At 47.8% G+C, this 17,875-nt stretch overlaps 1 protein-coding gene and 1 long non-coding RNA gene across 2 annotated transcripts; both read left to right on the forward strand.

Moving 5' to 3' along the window:
* Window positions 1-1,485: 1,485 nt before the first annotated feature.
* LOC149347682 (uncharacterized) lies at window positions 1,486-12,724 on the forward strand. The gene is made up of 3 exons (XR_016292190.1): window positions 1,486-1,561; window positions 10,702-10,807; window positions 11,647-12,724. It is a non-coding gene; the product is annotated as an uncharacterized LOC149347682 (long non-coding RNA).
* On the forward strand, window positions 4,074-6,647 carry LOC149347683 (uncharacterized). Its single transcript, XM_089585645.1, has 2 exons — window positions 4,074-4,296; window positions 6,246-6,647. The coding sequence occupies exons 1-2, from the start codon at window positions 4,243-4,245 to the stop codon at window positions 6,507-6,509; spliced, it is 318 nt and encodes a 105-aa protein (XP_089441771.1). The 5' UTR covers window positions 4,074-4,242; the 3' UTR covers window positions 6,510-6,647.
* Window positions 12,725-17,875: the final 5,151 nt, after the last annotated feature.

Below are 17,875 nucleotides of genomic sequence, written 5' to 3' on the forward strand. Positions count from 1 at the left end.
GCGCTTAAAATGTCGATGGCCTGCTGTACGAGCAGGTGCTGTTTTTCCCCACCTTCAGCTGCAAGCCATTCTAGCTAGGTCCTGATGGTGCATGTGTCGGGGCGTTAACCAGATTACAGAAGGACCGGGCAGGAGGATAAACAGTGGGAGAGGTTGGCATAAGGGGCCGGGCAGTTGCGGCATGAAGGATCGCAACGGAATTAGTACAGATAGAGGTGTCGAAAGATGTCAGCCTCCTGCACAGAAAAAATTAGGATGACGGTGGGGCAAAGCTTGTGATTAAGGCGGGAAGCATTGTAATAATCTTTGACAGTAGCACGAAGGAACCGTATCGACCCGCCCACCGATGGCCTTGGCCAGGTGATGATGAGTGCCCGGATATGAGTTTAAGGGGTAGGCTGGTTAGCCAACTCTTTGCCGTCAATCCGCGAGTGTCCAGGAATCTAAGGGAAGAAGACGGGGCAAGGCTGTAGCGACGCAAGTGTGGCCCCGAGTTGCGTGAAAAGATCTGGTCGGAGTGTTTTTGAGTGAATGGCTGGAATCGCTGCCTGGGAGTCAGTGTATGTAGATGGTATAACCAGGGACAGCTGGGAGCGAATGAAAATGTTGACTGGCGTGAATTATTGAGAGTACCTCGAGTGAGAGAATATAAGGAGCATGTAGGAGCTGGCCGCTAATGCGAGTGACAGGTGTAGAAAGAAGAGGATGAAGGATGACTTGGCCACCGGAGCTGCGAGCAGCCACGTGAGAGGCATTCGTGTATCACACTCCACGAGTATTAAAGGGGGGACTATGATGAGAGACAACAGCATGCCGGTGGCCAGCATGCAGGACTGGTGACATAATGAAGGGAAAAGGAATTATACGGAGGTTAGATGCCCCCGGAGGAGAAGGGATAAGAAAAGGAGTAGTCTGGATGGCGGGGAATAGTAGCCTTGCCTCTCTAGTACAACAGATGGGCGCTTGCTTCTCAACCACATTTAATATTCCATGTCAACAGGCACGCCTGCTGCAGGGGCTAAAAATGCACTAATTAACATCAGTTCATTAGAAGACGGTGAAACATATTCCGTTGGCCTGGTCCCGTGCAACGCTGCTTTGAAGTACCAAGCATAGTGTTTAAAAAAAATCGTGAAAACTGAATTTTTGACATCCTGTAGGGGCATGAACATTGTGCCAACCCTTGGCATGGTGACTCGAAACACTAAGATGCCAAGAAGTCTTACTCTCTGTAAACCATTCCATCGGTGTACAATTGCATCCGATAACTTATCTCGGAAGCGGCTACGCATATCTACATGCGCTCTGAGGGAGTGCTCAGGGAGCTATTGCTGGGACCACCGTTTCCAGTAATCCTGACATGCTAAGGCTGCTATTTAAACAGAAAATGATTGCACTGAAATTTGAGTGGTGCTCATTACAATTTATCTCCGCTTTCTTTACTGTATCATCTCGAATCGTTCTTGTCGTTTCTGCAGGCATGGCTCTTTAGACGTGGTACCCCGCCATCAGCCCTTTGGCGTCCCGGTTTTCAACGCCACCACCCGAATTTCTTTCAAGGGTAAGTTTACGGTTTTGTAGCCCGGTGACATGGCCGAATGCATTGAAATTTCGGGTTTTCAGTTCTGCGCCGCACAGTTTCGATTGTGCACTTCTGATGAATAACCGACGTGGCTTGTTCCCGTGTTTACACGAAACTGCACTCTGCTGCCTTTGAACGGAGATATCGCGAACGAATCAGCTTAAGCAATTATGCGCCTTCGTATGCCTTCCTCGCTGCGTTGACTTGGGATCGGGATCGTATTGAGTGCAACATTAATGGGTCACCTTGGGAAGCCTCGAATCTATGATTATCATGAGCATCATCAGAATCACTACCCCCACTGCAGGGCGAAGGCCTCTCCCATGTATAATTATCCCTGTCCTTTGCCAGCTTCATCCACCGTGTCCCTGAAAACTTCTTACTCTCATCCGCCCACCTAACTTTCAGCCGCCCCCTACCACGCTTGACTTCTTTTGGAATCGAACACGTGTAGCAAGTATGTTAGTGATACTGGGCGACCTTGCTTGCCGGCGTTTGCCAGCTGTGTACATTTTCATACAAGTGCGTGCACTGTGGCGGTAGTGAGGTAACTACAGTAGTCCGCGTAATTACGCTGGAGTAATGCAGGCAGTGAGTTATGGATGCAAAGTGCCTGCATCGTTTTGCTCTGACTTATCACGCCGTTTGTCATCTCTGCCGTTAAGTCGTGGTTCAGATGTACACCCTTAGTGCACATTCAAGTGTTCTTAGTCGGCTGGACCAGCGTGCGGGTTGTGTGTCCGCTAAGCTTGTTTTGTTCGCGCAGTTTTAAATATGAACAATTCAGACCAACTAGCCCGCCAGAAGATACTTTTGAAGAAATTAATGTTGAAGCGATTTCTTCTACAGTGCAGAGGGCGGCCTGGGTGCCATTATTTCGAATGCAGTATAAAATAGGTAGAGTTCTAATTAGAGAAGCATCCACGCTAAGAAATTGATTTTCGCCCTTTCTCGTGTTTCTGGTTTCTCGCACGGGCCTAAACGTTGTCTCTAAGCCGCGTACCACTTTGAACCCTGTCTGCAACATTACCGCAAGGAAGTTCACTACCGTCTATAGTCGGATACAAGTTAAGACGAAGCGGCTTTTCCCCGTCAAGGGACACCCCCTCCAGCCAATGGCGTCGGCCGATTCTCATGACCCTGCTAGAGTGACAATGCAGGGAGCAGTGCCCCAATGGAGAGAGGGGTCTATCCCCGACTATGCAGGGGGGGGGGGGGACTATCCTCTTTCATCTGCCACTCCCTGCATTGTCACGCTAGCAGGACAATGAGAATCGGTCGACGCCATTGGCTGGAGGGGAGTTCTTTGACGGGGAAAAGCCGCTGGGTTCTTACGTTGTATCCGACTATAGGGATGTCAGCCAACACTGTTAGTATCAAACGCTTGCACCTTTTCCCTGTGGCGATACAGTACAGGCCCGCTCTTTCAGACTTCACTGCATTAGGATACAGCTCAACAACTAAATGACAAGTGTCCCTCACAGTAAGCTCGGCCACCAGTGGCATGTGCATGTTGTCATGGTGTCTTGGTCCACCGCTTTGCACCTGATTGTGTGGCATCGCAGCGGAATTGCCGCCTGCGAAGGGATTAACCGCAATGTCACGACAAAAGTCTGAGGCTGCCTTCAGAGTTTCGTATGGAAACCTCTGGCTTGGGCTATCATCGTTGGGTTCGCAGCCGAATTTTCCGTCCTGAGCCTCGGGAGCTACCCCGTGCACAGTGCAGGTAGTGGCCCAGCAACTCTGTGAGCGACGTTTTCCAATACATCCTAGTTTATTTGATTGATAAACGTGTATAAAATACAGTGGCGATTGGAAGCTTGTGGATGGCCCTCAGTCATGGTCTCCGGAGGCTTCTTTCAACCTTCAGGCGATGACAAGAAGCGCTGCTTGGTAATGGAGGCGTGCGCTGGTTTAGTTCTTTGATCCGAATGCTGTTAGCTCAGCTGTGCGCTCTTCTACATTTGAAATGGGGCATTGACATTTGCAGGCACAAGAGAGATTACACACTCTAATGGCAGTGCACGTCAAGGGTATTGATGTTTATCGTCATGCCTGCCTTAGAACTTGTTTTGTTTGGGGAGAAGGGTGGCATTTTCAACCTCCTCCCCCAAGAGGGGGGTCTCAGGTCTCCAGGAAGAGCGCAAGAATTCGCATATTAGACCCTTGAGCTGCCGCCAAGGAAATAAGTGCCGAACGCACCACACAGTAGAGAAATACAGCGGCTCATAATTAGAACTGCATCATGCTTCCGGCTGAACATTGTACCAATCTTAATTGTTTCATTAGTGAGCGACAAACTCTGCCGAAGAATGTTTTCATTTCTATTACAAAGCTTAGACGTGGAGGAACGGACTTCCAGCCCACGAGGATACTTTGTCTGGCTCATCGGTTTTCAACAGTTCTAGAGGCTGTAGATAAAAAGAGACACCTGAAAGACAAATAAGGTGGACAAATGAAAGGCTCCAGTGGTGCAGCCGTGCGCACACGTTCCACAATATGCGGCGCACCACAGGGAGACGCGGGTTCTTCGTTGTCATGGTGGCATACCATTGCTGCCCAGCTGTGTCGTGCTGTACCGGTCACGCTAGAACGCACCTTGGCACCGAGCGAACGTGTGGTCCTAGCGGTGACGTCCTGAGGAGCCCACTTCGAACAACATGTCCAGCTCGACTATTTGGGTGGAGCTACGACAGCTGCGGAAACTGCCTTTGGTAAGTACGTCGATCAGTGTAGACCATCATGTTGAATGCGTATGCGGAATCGCAGAATCCTTCAGAACCCCAGGGGCCGAAATTTCTGGAGTCCTTCACTACGGAGTCCCCTCATAGCGTGAGTCGCTGTGGGACGTTAAACCTCCATAAGCCATAAACCTTCAATCCACGCAATATGATTAGTGTTCATAGTGGGAATGCTTCGCAACAAACTGTAAAACGAATAAAGAGGAGATGAGGAAAAAGTCCTAGCCATTCTGTCCCAGGCCACGCAGCTGTGGCATGAGCTACATTACTGGAAAAAAGGGAACCGTTACTGTGGCCAGAAGTCAGCGAGTATCAGGCACTGCGGTAGGTCAGTAATGATGCTTGGCTGCTATCCCAAATAACGCGAGTTCTATCTCGGCCGCGCCGGTCGCATTTCGATGAAAGTGAAATGCTGGAGGCCCGTGTACTGTGAGATGTCAGTGCGCGTTAATGGACCCCAGGTGATTGGAATTATCAGGAGCTCTCCACTACGGCGTCCCTCATCTTCTGAGTAGCCTTAGGACGTTAAACTCCATAAAAAAAAAAATTCTTTTCTTCCGTGAGGCTTCACAAGCTGCCGCTAGGTTACACTTTCTGCTACTAGGGGTTTAATGGTAACTCCAAAAATTTGAAAAAACTTTTCTAAAATGACGGGACGGTTACGAGTTTACCAGGCGAATAGATCAACGCTATCTGTCGTCTGATTGCGAAGGAACGGAGACATATTAGAGTAAACTATTCGATTGTATACTTTAATCAAAGATCGTAGTGGTGTCCTGGTAGAGCACGCATCCGCGTCGTACTCGGTAGATGCCGGAAATTGCTGCAGGGGTTGGACCCTTGTGTCTCGCGGTTGCATTTCGATCCAGACGAACTGAAAACCAAAAAAACATGAGTTAACCTTATGTTAACCTTAGGAGTACGACGCGATAGCGTTCTAGGGCATCTATGGTAGATTGGGGGTCCCCTGGCGGACCCTTTCGCAGATATTCACATGGTTGTTGTCGTCACTTACTGCTTGCTGGGACTGCAACTGATAAACCAAATTATCACATACCTGAAAAAAATAGAGACTATGTGAGGTCTACAGTTTTCATTAATGTCTCTCCTCCTCGCTGTGACTGAGCAAATATCAACGGGCTCCTTCTTGGTGACATCTCAAACATGTGGCGCTTGGAAATTGTTCTGTTTGAGGCGGAAAAGGCAACTCATTTCATTTGCGCTGATAAGCTTTCTGCGAAACTAGGCACTAATATTAGGGCATACGCAGGTTTTGTGGAAAGAAGGTTTCCGTCAGTTGCGCCAACTCGAGAAAACTCCGCGGTTGCTCATCAGTGCTTAAGGGTGAGTGGGGGTAGGGAGTGCCAGAAATATATTTTTATTAATGAAGTCACAATTATGAAATCATGAGGGTACATGAATTCTCCGTGCTGGTTATTAATATGTTATTAAATGTATGTACAACGTTAAGGAACCGCACGTGGTCGAAATTTCCGGAGCCCTCCACTACGGCGTCCCTATAGCCTGAGTCGCTTCGAGACGTTAAACCCCCATAAAAACAAAACCAGCGATTCATGACTGCTCATGTGGCTGGACTGCAATTTAGCGGCTGAACTGTCCCTACGTTCAAGGCCAAAATGCAGATCGAAGTCTTTCAATAAAAGATTAATCTTAACACTTTTTTTAACCTATCCTTATATTCTGTAGGTTTTGCCTAGGCCTGTTTCTTTGTTTTGCTTTTGAGTTTTATAATTACTGGCTATTCAAAGACTTGAATAGTTTCACTTTCGGTTCTGCCAGTTGATTCAATTCCACAATGTTTAGTTCAGGTGCTGTTGTTGAATATTTCCGCAAGCTTCAGTACGCTCAAGAGTGCGAACAAGGGTGCGCTGAACGACCGACCCACTTTCTTCTCCCTGCAGCACATTCTGCCGGCAGAAGAGGACACCCTCCACATGTGGTGGCTCTGCAAATTCAACTTCGATCTTCCCACACATTCATTCGCGCACCAGATCTACAAACATGACTTTCGCGGCGAGCCCCTGAGCACCAAACTGCCATGTCCCATCTGCTACCGGAAGTGCCGTAACGAGATCATTATGGCCCTGCACTTGAAAAAAAAAAACATTTCGAGAATCGGTGCTTCAAGTGTGGCGCTGTGTTCGCCAACGCCACCTGTGCCATAGCCCACAAGCGCCTCCACCGCACGGTCGGTCATTTCCAGTGCGGCTTTTGCAGGAAGCTCTTCGGACAGAAGACGACCTGAGATACCACTGCCTGCAGGAGCACCTCTGCCGGCCTTAGCGTCCGCGCTCTGCGAGCAGCCTGTACGCCAGCGAGGGTATGACCGACACGCTCGACGCTTGGGGCTTGAAGCGAATGGTGCAAGACTATATCATTGGTCTCTCTTGACATCAGGCTATGATATGAGTGTATCATCCTACCTGTCATGGAAATTGAATTAAGGGATCTGGAAGTTACCATTTCAGAAGCAAGAATACAAATTTTTCTTCCTGTTTATTATAAAGTGGCGACTTAAAAACCCTACAGGAATTTCACTGATCAGTTTGCTGCAAGCTGCCGCGGTGGCTCAGTGGTTATGGTGCTCGACTCTTGACCCGAAAGACGTGGGTTTGATTCAGGCCGCGGCGGTCGCATTTCGAAGGAGGCAAAATGCTACAGTTCCTTGCAGTATGCAATCTCACCGCATGTTAAAGAGCCTCGGGTGGTCGAAATTATCCGGAGTCCTGCATAATGACCGCCGCCACTGTGGCTGAGCGGTTATGTCGCTCAGCTGCTGACCCAAAAGACCCGGGTCCGATCCCGACCGCGGCGGTCGAATTTCGATGGAGGCAAAATTCTAGAGGACCGTGTACTGCGCGATGTCCTTGCACGTTACGAACTTCAGGTGGTCGGAGTACCGGAGCCCTTTTGTACGGCGTCCCTTATAGCCTGAGTCACTTTGGGACATTAAACCCCGATAAACCCGGAGTCCTTTATTTTTTGGCGTCTGTCACAGCGTGAGCCGCTTTGGGACGACAAACCCTTTAAATCATGATCCTACGAGTTAATTGGTTTCGTTTATGGTTTATGGGGTTTAACGTCCCAAAGTGATTCAGATTATGAGAGCGTCGTAGTGAGGGGCTCCGGAAATATCGACAGCCTGGGGTTCTTTAACGTGCACTGGCATCGCACAGTGCACAGGCCTCTGGAATTTCGCTTCCATAGGAATTCAACGAGATCGAACCGCGTCTTTCGGGTCAGCAGCCGAGCACCATAACAAAGCTACGGCGGCGGCCCAACGAGTTAATTGATCGCTACATTTCCATCGGTTGCTTACCTGCCATGCCTCAATTCGTTCGGACCCGCCGGATGGCTGCTGAATGTGGCTCAGTCATTAGGGCCAGAGTAGCCGAGGTCAATGCCAGCCGCGGCGCCCGCGTTTCAAAAATAGCCGTGAATTAAATTGTGAACTAAATTGCGATGTTTAACGCTTGGTAGTCACACCTAACTTATGAGGGAAGCCGTGGGGGACAGCTCGGCATTAAACTAAAATACTTGCGTTTCCTCAACGGCCACGTTAGAGAATCCCAGGTGTTCTAAATAAATCCGGCGCCCTCCACTACTACGCCGCCCAAAGCCATGTGACGTTCTCTAAGTTAAACCCCAATATTTCCTATTTTAGCGGACATGAAATACCCAGGCACATTCATGTCCCGGCATTCCATATCAGTGAGCGACTAATGCTTGATGAAGTCACAAATAATCGAAACAGCTGGTCGATGAAAGCTCCATTGCTGATCGGCACGCTGGCGCTGAGATGAAAGTGTGTGTTTCTGAATTTAGCGCAGAGGAAGTGTGTGCTGCTAGCTGTTGACATCTGACTCTGTAGCCCCTGACGGACGCTGAGTCAGTCGCGATCCCAGATACAGACAGGTTCAAATACTCGTGAAATTAAGAACGGCTTAGGAAGTTAATGTGTCGTGGTGGAGGGTGTCGCTTTTTTACCGAAGCTCAGATTAGCACAGTAAGTACCTTACCTTAAGTACCTTGAGCTGCGTAGACCTAGATGCAGACTTGAGATTTCAGGTTTGCTACAGTGTACCAGAGGGACTAACTACCTTTATACATAGGGCCCGCGGAGCCAGTAAAAACTGGGCGTGCGCTCGCGGACTAACGAGTATGAACCCCGCTTCGACGCTCAGTTTTTTAACGCATTACTTGACTTGTCACCTAACGAAAAGCAGTGCGAGTTTGAGGCATCTGCAAGAGATAGTTTTGCACCAGCACGTGAAGTCCACTAACGCTCTTATTTCCGTTATGCCGGGGTTCATATTATGTCCATGACTGCAGAGGTAGCTACCGTCAGCAAATTAATTCTGAAAATAGGGTTAACGCACTGCATTTTTTCGGTAGTTTTCGCAGAGCACTGAATCGGATCATGTGAGGACCATTATTCCGGTCAATTCTGTCCTTTCCTTCATCCGGTGTATGGAAGGAAGACAGTGAATCATTTGAATACTTGGTTGGCATTTTGGTAAAGAGCCGATGGGGTGTTCGGCTATTCCTTCTGTCACTGTCGTACGTGCAGAGGTTGCGTCAGTGCATCGAAGCGAACAACAGAACAAGGCCTGATTTGAAGAGTACTTCAGGCGCGATGTACCTGTACGGTACAAATGACCGAGTGTGCTGCTGTGTTTGATATGCTTGTTTGCGGACATGATTCGTGGAATTTCATTTAAAGGGCCACTAACACCAAATGCTTGCTTGTTTTCTTCTTTGAAACGATGTGTTAGACATTGATATTGTGACGAAGACGAAGCTGGCAGTGGCGCTGGACGGAGCGCCCGCGCTAGGCCAGCGGCCATTAAATCATCTCATAGCCATCGTTAACCACGCCTCATTCTTCGGCTGGCCGCCGCGTTACAATATACACGGAGAATCCCGTAGTATTCACCTACTACCGATAATGATAATTTTGGATTTCGTCTTGGCAATGTTTTGATTTCTGTTTCATAAACCGAACGATAACTGTGACGTGTGGTTAAACTTTAGGTCATGCCACTTGTAATTATAGCTGTCGCAGCAGGCTGGTTAAGTGTTATAGGGGGTTAAATCTACGTATAAACGTTTATATTGCAATTTTTCTGTGCCTCACGTGACAGAGTTCAACTGTTGTCACAACCATCGTTTGGTTGATAGAACCGAAACTGAAACAGCATGAGAGAAGAAATTCAATTATAAATTATTTCGAGGTCGTAAGCGAATACCACGATGTGATCCATGTATTGGAATGAGTAACGCCTCATTTGCTAGAAGAAAATGCGCAAGAAAATTACATGCCTATGAAATTTTAAATATTGCATCGTTATTCATGGTTCAACGCAAATGGCTCATAGTAGGTGTTGAAAGGCAGTTGAAATTACAGGGTTACGTTTTTGCGTGAACATGACTGACCTGCCCTTCAGTTAGCTGAGTCATTAACAACGAACAGCATAGAGAAACGTTTATACGTCACATCAAGGTCACTATTGAATTCAAGGTTGTGATCATTGTTACGGATTGCATCGGAACGTTTCCAGTTTATAAGGATCTTTGATACAATCCTATATGGCGCATTAGTAACTCAAGTTTAAGCTTTAGAGCCGAAGAAAACTCCCTTACACCAGACGACTCACCTTTGGTAGAGGAACAAAAATATCTGCGATTATAATTTTTGGCAGTGTTAAGAAATATCTTGTTTTCGAAACCAGTATTGCAATCACGCATCTCACCATCTCCCCTTTTTAAGTTGTGGGCGCCTAGTCGTTTTTAGAAGTGCCATTACAGAGCACGGGAAAAAGCTATAGCCAATTTGGAAAGGTACAACGTTTCATGCAGTATTCATTTGCTTTAACAGGTCAGTGATTTTTGAATGCAAGTTGCTGCGTATCACGCAAGAAAAAAATTTAACCGCCGAGGTGGCTCAGTGGTTATGGCGTCCGGCTGCTGTCCGGAAAAACGAGGGTTCGATCCCGGCCGCTGCAGTCAAATGTCAAAGCAGGTGAAATTCTGGAGGCAAATGTACTGTGCCGTGTCAGTGCAAGAACCCCAGGTGGTCGAAATTTCTGGAGCCCTTCTCTACGGCGTCCCCATAGCCCGAATCGTTTTGAGACGTTAAACCACTGTAAACCGTCTTTAGATAAACAAGCGTTTGAATCAAGGTGACTCTCCCCGACGGCTTGAGGCTTAAGCACTGACGTTCGTTCCTGAGGATGCTACCATGCTTCTGGCTAACTAGGATGTGTCCCATGGCGCTACGATTGTTATAGAAAACTGGACATGTGGTTGTAGCGCGGTGCGCCAGAAGGTATACGGTTTCGCGCTTTGCCTTCGCAGGCAGCCGCCGGTGCTTTGGATGTGGAATGTGCAGCTTCCCTGCATCGTCAACATCTCCGTCCTGAACTTCTGGAGTCGGTGCGCGACGTGTGCTGGTTGCGTTGTGGTAAGTGTGGATCGCGCATGGTGAACTGAAGCCGGCCTATTTCTGATTCAGGTTCCTGCAGTAGTGAACAGCCACACAGGCTATGAAGGACGCCATAGTGAAGGGATCCGAAATTTCGACCACCTCGAGGGTAACGGAGTGGATTCCAAGAGAAGGCAAGCGTAGCTGGAGGCGGCAGAAAGTTAGATGGACGGGTGAGATTAAGAAATTTGCGGGAATACGGTGGCCCCAACTGGCGAAGAGACAGGGTTACTAGGGAGACATGGGAGAAGCCTTTGCTCTGCAGTGGGCGTAGTCAGATGATGATAGTGATGATGATGATGATGGGGTTCTTTAATGTGCAGTGACGTCACATAGTAATGGTCTATTGGTATGGATCAGCAGAGCGCAATAGTTTCGGAAGGAGAGCGAGAAGCAACGTCAGTGATGACAATGAAGTCGACACGGACCAGGACCTCATTATAATCATAACGGTATAACTGTATAATCTTAACAGAAACTGAACTACCAGAGGTTTTCAGCGGAACTCGCTTCTAGTGCTCTGCTGAAATTTCTTCAATCGTGTGAAAATTAAACCCAAGCAGCACAGGAAATCAGACCAATATTGGAAATTTATGGTTTTACTCTGGTGGTTTGTAGGACCGACGTTTCCAGTGTTGGCACAATTAGCTGAGCTGCTGGTGAAGCCAGCACGAATCATATCGCAAGATAGAAATACCGACTCCCTTGATTGTTTGCTCCCTGAACACCGGTTGTTGTAAACATGTTAGTCTATACTGTAACGACTCGCAAGAACCCTCCTGCCGCAGTTGTGAAATGTGATGACTCATTCCTCGCAGGTGTAGCAAGACGAAGCGAAAGCCGCGAGGACGACGTAGTCAGCTGCGCCAGTGCAATGTCTCTTGCCAAGCCATGTGGGCGCGCCCAGCATCTGCAGGGAAGGACTAACTCACAGCACAGTGCGCCGCACCGCTGCCACGAATCGATCATGCAAGATCATTCATCTCCTGTCCACATGGAATGAGGTTCTCTACTAGGTCCAGATGGAAGTGAGGGAAATACCTCTAAGACCCGGGCAGTTCAACTTAGCAAGCAGACATTCTCCCTGCCTTATAGGCCACAGCCTGGAAACATTGCAAAGAGTGGCCAAGCACCTATACTTCATCAATGAGCGTCATCATATCACAAACATGGACGTTATCAACGGCATACTGAACTCCTGCCACGGCATCCTGTCCGATGCTCTCAATGGCAATTAGCGCATCAAGAGTCTCCGATTTAATATCTGGCACCAGATTGAACCTCACAGCTTTTTATCCGCAATTCCATCCATGAAGGACTTGAGTTACATCGAATGCTCGACTGCTGAGTTCAAAAAGCCTCTTCTCTGCGGACGTCAAAGACGCTCGAGGCCTTCCATGTTACCAAACTCCGGACGCCGAACATGGACTCAACAGAACTCTTGAATGTGCTAACCGAGAGTCCTTCGTTGAGAAACCTTTCTTTGAACTTCAGCGTTCTGCAAAGCACTTCGCTTGAGTGCTGCCATGAATAGACTGCGTATCATCCATTCCTCACACCATAATAGACTGGAATAACCTGACATCACACATATGTACTGAGACTAATTTACAATCGTTTCAGCATTCGTTAAGCAAACCATGCAGTAACAGATTTTGTATTTTTGTTGTATTATGTGCATTTACTGAGTATTTTATTCTCATGTGAGTTAGTTCCATTAGTTGCTACAAACTGCTGACGGTCTGTTAAAAAGCACTCTAGCCATTTTAGTACGTCAGTATCGAGCCTTATCATGCGCAGTTTTAGCAGCAAAAGCCGGTGACAAACTTTATCAAAAGCCTTGGCGAAATCTAAGAATATGCCATCTGCAGTGGAACGATGATCAAGAATTGCATGTAATTTAGGAGTAAAGAGAACAAGTTGCGTTTCACATGAATATGACTTACGAAAACCGTGTTGCGCATGATGAAAAAACGAGTTTGACTCTAAGAAATTTGCTATATGTGAAAAAAGAACGTGTTCTAGGATCTTACAGGGGATGCTGGTGATTGAAATATGCCGGTAGTTGTAAGGTTAGTGCTTGTTTCCAGATTTATGTACTGGAATCACCTTCCCTATCTTCCACTCTGCCGGTATCGCGCTATTTTCTAGAGACTGCTGAAATAATTTAGAAAGAATAATGGAGGAATATATCTTAGTGCTTTTCAGAAATTTTTAGTTAATGCAGTCGATGCCGGCGGCTGAAAATGGTTTCAGGCCGTCAACGATTTTGGCGAATCCATCCGGGTTGACTATGACAGGATACATTGGCAGATAATTATGGGCGCAACAATAAAGTAAGTCGTTTGACAGGGATTTCGTGAAGTAGCTGGAGAAGACATCATTTAATACAGTGGAGCATTCATAATCAGGAACAGGTTCGTAATTAGCGCTTGTTAAAATAATTTTAGACCGGTCTGTAGGATTGATAACTTTCCAGAACTTTTTAGGATTATCTACCAATATATCGGGTAAATTCTTTGCAAGAAACATTTTTTTAGTATTTTTAACTGCTGAAATTTAAGCGTCTTTTCGCATATCTTGCGATATGCGAAAAGGTTGGCTGGGTTCTGAACCATCTTTTCTGAGATTTCTGGGTATGGAAGAGGAACAGTATTCTCCCTTTCATTATGGTACAAATAATGCCAACACAGATCAGCCTTGCCTTCGAGTATTGCACACCGGTTGCCTTTCACAGGTTTCCTGGCTGCCGTATAACCCTTCCTGATTTTTCCGAGTGATCCCCAAACATTAAGGTTGGTTGGTTGCATGGTTGGTTTATGGGGTTTAACGTCCCAAAGCGACTAAGGCCATGAGAGACGCCGCAGTGGAGGTCTCCGGAAATTTCGACCACCTGGGGTTCTTTAATGTGCACTGTCTTCGCACAGTCCACGGGCCTCTAGAATTTACTAGAAATACAAAGAGTGACGGCTGATAGAGGGGCCATCGAACTGGTAGCCCACAGTTTTGCCGAAGACAGCATGCTACATTCTTTTTCACCCGGCTGGCTCTTTTTCACATCTAGAGAGGAAGGTAGGTGTGATAGCTGAATTCCGAGTCTGATAGGTAACAAGGCAATGGAAGAAGTATCTCTGCATTTTGATGTATTGAATTTCCAGCAGTAGAGGCCGTTCCTCGCTGCTCTTCTGACGATGCGTCTCCTAAAAAAGATAACCGCAAGTTGGCATGGCATGCTCGAAGGAATCCACCAAATCTGAGCGCTCTTGCGTGAAACTGGAACAGAGGAAAACGTTACGTTCAGGCCCAGCTTAGAGCCATTCTTTTATAGAGTCGAATTAAGCCTACTGCAGTGCAGGTGCTTCGCGGACATTAGCTGTTATTCATTGCAAAGAACCGGTTCTGAGCAGCTTCACAGACTAGTGGGCATGCTCCCCGTATATAATCATGCGACATGGCGTAGTACTTTACTTCGAAGACGTTATCTTCACGGATGTGTGTTCTGCCATAGCGAAATACGTCGGTACAACGACCACGCTGAAGAAGCTGCATCTCGGGTTTTCTGATTATGCTCTCTCTGCAGACGATGCAAACATAGGCTGGAAAGGCGTCATCGAATCATTGCCAAGAAACCAAAGCATCGCAGAAGTTTTGTTGGATGCGGGATTAATCAAGACAGAAGTGGCGGAATGTCTCGGTAAAGTCATCCGATGCAGCGAAGACATTAGCAGGGTGTTTACCTTCTATACGAGAAAGATCGCTTTCTGGCACATCTGTCCAGAGGCATTGCCAGAAACTACGTCCTTGTTGACGCTGAGGTTCCGATGTGCATCGACTCTGAAGCTTTCGCCTTATTGGATACAGCGAGCCGAAATTACAGCCTGGTAGCACGAGCTTCTAAACACCAGAAAGGAACGGCGCCTGAAAGATGCGTACGAAGTATTCAGGGTATGGAAGAAATATACGCCGGCAATGCCGGAAGAAATTCAGAGTGTAAGTCCAGGATTCTTGGACAGCAATTTTAATCGTGAGGTAACTGTGGAATATTGTAATATATTGTTACAGAGACAATGAAGGTAATAGTCCGTTCTACCGAACATTTTGCCATGGCTAACATCGAGCTGTTAAGAGTGACATAGAAAACCAAATGGGGAATATTTTTGTCGATGGCAAAAGCGTTAATAGCAACGAAATGCAAGCCTGGTGAGGAGAGATCTGCCGAAGCATTGACTGTTACAGTGATATACAAATGTTCCATCATGACCAACTTCCCATTGAAAAATACACCTGTCCACAGTTGCTGGTTATCCGGTACACAGAAGCGTATATCCTTTCCAACCTTCGTCATGATTATTACTCATTTTGCAGGATTATTTTTAAGAATGCATGCCACGCCACTAAAACGTAGTACAGATCCCTTACTAAAGTATTTTGTCTACATAGAGTTTATTGGGCTAGCTTAATTTTCCCGTAACGTTATGCACTAGACAGTGGAGTAATAGTACGTCGCCAAGGAGCCAAGAAAGTTTTCAGCGAAACGTTCGTGCAAGAGTGAATGTGGAAGAGACTGTTTTTCCAGTGCGGCGTGTTTGAACAGTATATCGAGCATTCCGATTTAACATTGCTAAGCACAGAGTTGGGCTGCTGAGGCTGACAAAACTTTGTAGCGCATAAGCGTAGGGGATTAAGGCAAATTAGCTTGCGTTCCGCAGTTCGTGGAGACCTTTGGCGACACCGGCCCATTCGACGGTTTTGGATTGAATGTCCGGGTCATCACTAGAGCTTAGCTTATTCCATGCTTCTTTAGACTCTGCCGGAGGGAGCCGGCAGATCACACGCACATCTTGTGGGACTGCATCAGAAATCCAAAGGAAGCAAGATCAGGAACAAACCCGCCGCCGCTGGAGGCAGCCGCGAAGAGCAACGACCATGGCCAACAGCTATGGGCCGTCCAGCAGGTCCTCGGGGCGCTCGAAATGCAGGGACCCAGCGAGCCGGCAACGGCGAGCGGAGACCCGCGCCGAGTAACGGCAGCCTCGTAGACGACGTAGGCCCTCGTCGGGGCGCGCGAGCGCCCAACTGCAGGCACAAATAAAGTTTGCTCCAATCCAATCCAATTAGAGGGATCAGGCAAGAGTTCTGAGGGAGGCTTACGGACTTTGGAGACCGAGATCATGTGGTCGAAGTTTTTCTTTCTCACCAGAAAAGCGGCAGGAGGGACTGATATGCTTATATATGAATTTATATATGTAGTTTGGGCTGGGAGGGTCCCCGGCTGTAGTTGTCTCCACGTGACCTGTTGTTGCATGGTCAGTGTTTCACAGGGTGGTGGGAGGGTTCTTATGGCTCAGGGTATGATATAATAGCTCACCAAAAGGTTCTGGTTCCTGAATTTGCGCCACCGCTCGGTCTGATAATTCTCGAGCGTGTTGGTGAGCAGCCTCAATTCCTGGATTCCCCGCTCGAGCTGGACTCCATATGAGTTCAATATCTCTCTAGAGACGAGGTTCTGTATTTTTGTGTAACTATTTGCGCGGCGGGACCTTACCCCTAAGGAATTTGCTGATCCCTTACTTCGAGTCGCGTACTATAGTGATTGCGTCAGCAAAGGCTCCCATGCGATGCAGCGATTCCGCACCAAATGGTTCGTCGAAGAAGCGCGACAAAAGCTTTCGCCTAGCGCACTTTAGGCTGCCAAAGTGCCCCCATAAGTTTTTTATGCGAAGCATATTACTAGAGCTGCACCACAGCCCGTCGAGCGCGGCGGTGGAGCTGCCATTGACCTTTAGCGTGACCACGTGGCACCACGTGACAACATGACGTCACAGCAGAGGAGAGATGGGCTGCCGGCTCGCGCGGTCGGCCGCGGCGGTGGAGGCTCCACATCAGAGGCGCGGCGGCTGACCACGAGACAACATGACGTCACAGCAGAGGAGAGATGGGCTGCCGGCTCGCGCAGTCGGCCGCGGCGGTGGAGGCTCCACATCAGAGGCGCTGCAGCTTACCACGTGACGCTACAGCAGCGGTATAAAGCTGAGCTTGCCTCGCTCTCCGGGCAGTTACGAGGCGGCCAGGTGTTGGGATGCCGCCTAGAAGCAGGGCTGATTTAAATGATAAGCGAAAGCTTCAGCGTGCCACAGAAACCGATGAAGAGCGGGATGAACGTCTGGCTAAGCGGCGTGCTCAATATGCGGCTCGGCGACAACGTTCTACAACAACTGAAGAACAAAGCGAGGAACTTTACCAAGCCTAGCCATCAATATGCTTCGCATCTGACTAGGCTTTACCTTAGCTAAGCTCAGCCATTTTTTCTCTACAGGTTAGGTTTCGAGGGGCTTGTGCACAAATCGCTTTTCTTCGCAAGCTAACACGGCGAAAAAGACCGCAGCGAGCGCTAATTGAAGCTATGTGGCTGCAGCTATGGAGGATTTATAATATCATGCACATGCTCAGTGTGTGGTGGAGCTGCCGGTGAAAGGACGTCGTCGCCGTTACTTTGGGACATTCCGTTATCATAGGCTCACTGGCGGAACAGACGAGACGTTTCTCTATGAACACCTTCCGTACTGAGCAATAATTTAGTGTCACGTAACAGTGTCCTTAAGGCCTGTGTTAAGAGGGACATTCCACGCGGTCATTGTTTCCAGAGAAAAGATATTTGCGAGATCAGGAGCGCGTACACGTTGTATTTTACATTTTATTTATTTCCTTTGTCGAATGTTCATTTTTGCTGTTAATATATGCGCGCACGTGTTATGAAGTATTCTCTCCAAGGGGATCGGCCAAGACCAAAACCAACCCACGTGGCAGCTTCGGCGCACTATTGGTGGTCGCGTCGACTGCCACCGCCTTGCATGTGTAATTAAGCAAAATCAGCGGACACTTCGGGGTTGAATGTCTCGGAACATGCTTACTCCAGAAAAATTCTGCTTAATGAAGTAGTATGAAAATGCTTTCAACTCAATGTTTACAATATAAACATTCAAATTAGCGGCTCTGCCAAATGTTCATAAACATGTCTGTGAACTTGGTGCGTGACGGGAATATCAC

This window comes from Amblyomma mixtum, chromosome 4, assembly GCF_055824585.1.
Source record: "Amblyomma mixtum isolate Tamu chromosome 4, ASM5582458v1, whole genome shotgun sequence".
Classification (NCBI taxonomy): Eukaryota; Metazoa; Arthropoda; class Arachnida; order Ixodida; family Ixodidae; genus Amblyomma; species Amblyomma mixtum.